Here is a 3,864-nt window from a genome sequence, read left to right on the forward strand (position 1 = left end):
TCTTCAGGTGACCTCAGGCCCTCATCCCCTAGGCCCTTAGGTCAAGGCTGGGCAGTTGGCTCTCTAAGTGAAGAACTATCTTATGTTCACCATTAACTACCCATCTCCACACACATTCCCTGTCCATATGCTATATGCACAGTAAATATGGGCAAATCAATGAATGAAAGAACAAATCAGAGTGCTTGCAGGAAACCAAAGTAGACCCTGAGGATGGAGGGCAGCACTGGGCTCCCAGCCTCTCCTGCACCTGCGCCAGCATGACTCAGCTTCCTGCCGCTGAGAGTTGCTTTGCCTCCTCCACCCCATCCTGACTCACACGGCCATCTCGCCTGGATCACCCTTCATAGGACCCGAACCCGTGGAAAAAGCACACCTCACACCCAGATCTCCAGAAAATGTCATGTCCTGTCTTCTCCCATAGGATGGTGGGGAGTTCAAGGTGTGTGTGTGCACAAAATACTGGTCATGTGAGCATGTGCCCCCAGGAGGCGCCGCTGTGCTAAGGAGGCCAAACTTGGGCAGGAGAGTCCAGGTGGCAGAGAAAACTCTCCCTCTCGAAGACAGCCCGTTGTTTCTTCCCCTGACACCTAGAATAATGATGCTAGTTAATTGTGCTGAGTGTTTGCTGTGTATCCTGCTAACTCGGATAAGGGTACTAGTTCATTGTGTTGAGTGCTTGCTGTGTATCCTGCTAACTCGGATAAGGGTACTAGTTCATTGTGTTGAGTGCTTGCTGTGTATCCTGCTAACTCGGATAAGGGTACTAGTTCATTGTGTTGAGTGCTTGCTGTGTATCCTGCTAACTCGGATAAGGGTACTAGTTCATTGTGTTGAGTGCTTGCTGTGTATCCTGCTAACTCGGATAAGGGTACTAGTTCATTGTGTTGAGTGCTTGCTGTGTATCCTGCTAACTCGGATAAGGGTACTAGTTCATTGTGTTGAGTGCTTGCTGTGTATCCTGCTAACTCGGATAAGGGTACTAGTTCATTGTGTTGAGTGCTTGCTGTGTATCCTGCTAACTCGGATAAGGGTACTAGTTCATTGTGTTGAGTGCTTGCTGTGTATCCTGCTAACTCGGATAAGGGTACTAGTTCATTGTGTTGAGTGCTTGCTGTGTATCCTGCTAACTCGGATAAGGGTACTAGTTCATTGTGTTGAGTGCTTGCTGTGTATCCTGCTAACTAGGATAATGGTACTAGTTAATTGTGCTGAGTGCTTGCTATGTGTCCTGCTAACTAGGATAATGGTACTAGTTAATTGTGTTGAGTGCTTGCTGTGTGTCCTACTAACTAGGATTATGGTACTAGTTAATGTGTTGAGTGCTTGCTGTGTGTCCTACTAACTAGGATAATGGTACTAGTTAATTGTGCTGAGTGCTTGAAGTGTGTCCTGCTAACTAGGATAACAGTACTAGTTAATTGTGCTGCATGTTTGTTGTGTGTCAGGCCCTGTTCTAAAGCACTTTGCCTGTGGAAGTCCATGTGATGCTCCCAGTAACCCTGTACGCGGTTATTATTCTCATTTTACAGGTACAGGAACTGAGACAGAGAGGCTGTGACTGCACACACAGGAGGTAAGAAGTGACCTAAAGCCACAAGTCTGGCTCCAGCCCAAGTTCTGCACACTCCTCACTGCGGGGACGCCAGCCAGAGGGAAGGACTAGAGGGGCTGGGGCGGGTCCTGGCTTCTTCCAAGAGGAGACCCTTCTCCAGCCCTTGCAAGGCTGGAACCAGAGGATGCAGGCAGTGGCCCTGGAGGAGGGCCTGACCCCGGCTGTGAGGTCAGTGATCCCCGGCGAGGCTCTCAGCCTCGGACCCTGCCCAGCCATGCGGTGACCCTGGCTGGCATAGATGGAGGGGGCTGGCCTCTTGGAGGTCTGCAGCAGCGGCTCCTCCTCTCCTCTCCTCCCCTACCCGCCACCCCTCCCTGAATCACAAAGCCAGACCCCAGTCCTGACTATTGCTCAACCCCCAGGAGCCAGTTCCTGTGGGCAGCGCCTGACTGCCCGACCCTCTCCTTTCTGCAGTTCAAGGGAAAGACGGGATCTTGCACAAGGCACTCTGCGTCTGCCTCCGCCAGGGCAGGCTGCCATGGGGCCTCTCGGGCTGCTCGTCCTGCTCTCCGTCACAGGTAGAGTCCCTCCCTGCCCCGCGGAGGGCTTCTTTCCTTCCCCTTCCTTGAGTACCTGGCAGGTGGCAGCGGGGGGCGGGGGGGGGAAGCACTGGGCAGAAGGAGGTGCAAGTCCCCTCTCTTCCCACCGCCCCACATCCTCCTGCCCCCCCCCCACTCCCCCCTGGGCATCAGGGCCCGCAGTCAGAATCTACCATATGCACTGGCAGGTGTGAAGGCTGGCGGGTTCTGGCCGCGTGGGAGGGGAAGGAGTTCTGATGGTGGCATCTCCAGCACTAGCTAGTGGCTGGGGGAGTTTGGGGGCACTGGTAAGAGCCCCGAAACTTATAAACCATGTAAGCATACGACTAGCCCCAGAGGAGTGGCGGGGGTGGGGGGTGGGGGAGGAGAAGAACCTGGGCCTGAGATTCGTGTCCTTTGGGTGCCCCCTCCCAGGCTCAGAAGGTCCTTCCGTCCTCAGCCCTGGGAGGGAGGTGAGGGGGCCAAGTATTTCTGTCTGTGAGCTGGGGGGATTGGCACCCCCGGTTCTTGCCCACAACAGTCTTTCCTCCTTGGGGGAGGGTGCCTCTCACTCCCCAACAATAGGCAAACCTGGGTGGGAGGAGCCTGTCCCATGGAGACTGGCTCCTGCAGTTTATCAGCTGGGGGGCGTGGAGGAGGGGGGCGCCGGCCTAGAGGCAGAGGGGTGAATGGCAAGATGTGTGGAGGGGCCACTGCTCACCAGGTCTCTCTGGCTCCAAAAGGCAGGCCACCAGCCCCCCAATCCTAGCTTTCAAGTGTCTTTCCCAGATGGTTGAAGATGGGTGAAGGGAGAAGGGCTGAGAGGGGAAGTTGAGGCAGAGGGCTCTGGGTGGCTCCCCTCAGCCCCTGCCCTGGAAGTGGATGGGTGCTCTGAGCCCATCTCCCCCACCCCAAGGAGGACCCCAAAATAGCAGCCTCGTGTCTCCCCCAAAATAACTCTGAGACGAGTCCATCCTGAAAGGGGAACAGAGCCGCAGAAATAGGGAAGCTGGAAGCTAAAGGTCAGAAAGAGCAGAGCGCAGAGCCTGCCGGCATGGGCAGCGGCACAGGAACAACATGGCCAGTGTGGGGTACTGCCCTGCCCCGTGGAACCAGCCCCAGGCCCAAGAGGGTCCCCAGCCGTCTCTCTTGGGAGGGAGTGGGGTGAGGCGAAGCCTCGTTTCATGTGATGGGGAGAAGATGTGCAGAAAGAGCTGGAGGGGCCTCTGAGACCCAGTGTTTTTGGAAACAGGCCCCGAGAGGGTCCGTTACTTCAGCAGAACCACCCTCGGGCTTCCAGGGACCTGGGAAAGCCCCACTGAGGGCCCCGTGGGTGGCTGTGCGGTTGCTCACTGCCCACCGGGCCCCACCCCACCCGACTCCTCTGTCCAGATGACAGAGGCAGACCGGACTCGGGTTTCATGGCTCCCAGTTTCCCACAAACACAGCCTGGGCTGCGCCCCCTTGCTCCAACTTCTCTAAGAACCCAAGCCCCGTGAGGGCAGGATTTCTGTCTCTTTTGTTCACAGCACATAGTAGGTGTTCAATTAATACTTGATAAATGAGTGGAAGAGTGAAGGAATGTCTCCTCTGCAGAGCTGTCCCGAGGCCTCAACACCACGGTGCTCCGGGGCCTGGCAGGCCAGTCCCTGCGGGTGTCCTGCCCCTATGACTCCCGGAAGCACTGGGGGCGCCGCAAGGCCTGGTGCCGCCAGCTGGACGCCGAGGGCC

At 56.3% G+C, this 3,864-nt stretch overlaps 1 protein-coding gene across 1 annotated transcript in view; it reads left to right on the forward strand.

Annotated features, from left to right (window-relative positions):
- The first annotated feature begins 2,029 nt into the window (after positions 1-2,029).
- The window catches only part of TREM2 (triggering receptor expressed on myeloid cells 2), a 4,862-nt gene continuing 3,027 nt past the window's right edge, over positions 2,030-3,864 (forward strand). Inside the window, exons 1-2 of the mRNA XM_014532968.1 lie at positions 2,030-2,133; positions 3,730-3,861. Coding sequence (XP_014388454.1) covers positions 2,094-2,133; positions 3,730-3,861 — 172 coding nt within the window. The 5' untranslated portion in view covers positions 2,030-2,093. The remainder of the gene's footprint in view (positions 2,134-3,729; positions 3,862-3,864) is intronic.

The sequence above is a fragment of the Myotis brandtii genome, unplaced genomic scaffold, assembly GCF_000412655.1.
Source record: "Myotis brandtii unplaced genomic scaffold, ASM41265v1 scaffold929, whole genome shotgun sequence".
In the NCBI taxonomy this organism is placed as follows: domain Eukaryota; kingdom Metazoa; phylum Chordata; class Mammalia; order Chiroptera; family Vespertilionidae; genus Myotis; species Myotis brandtii.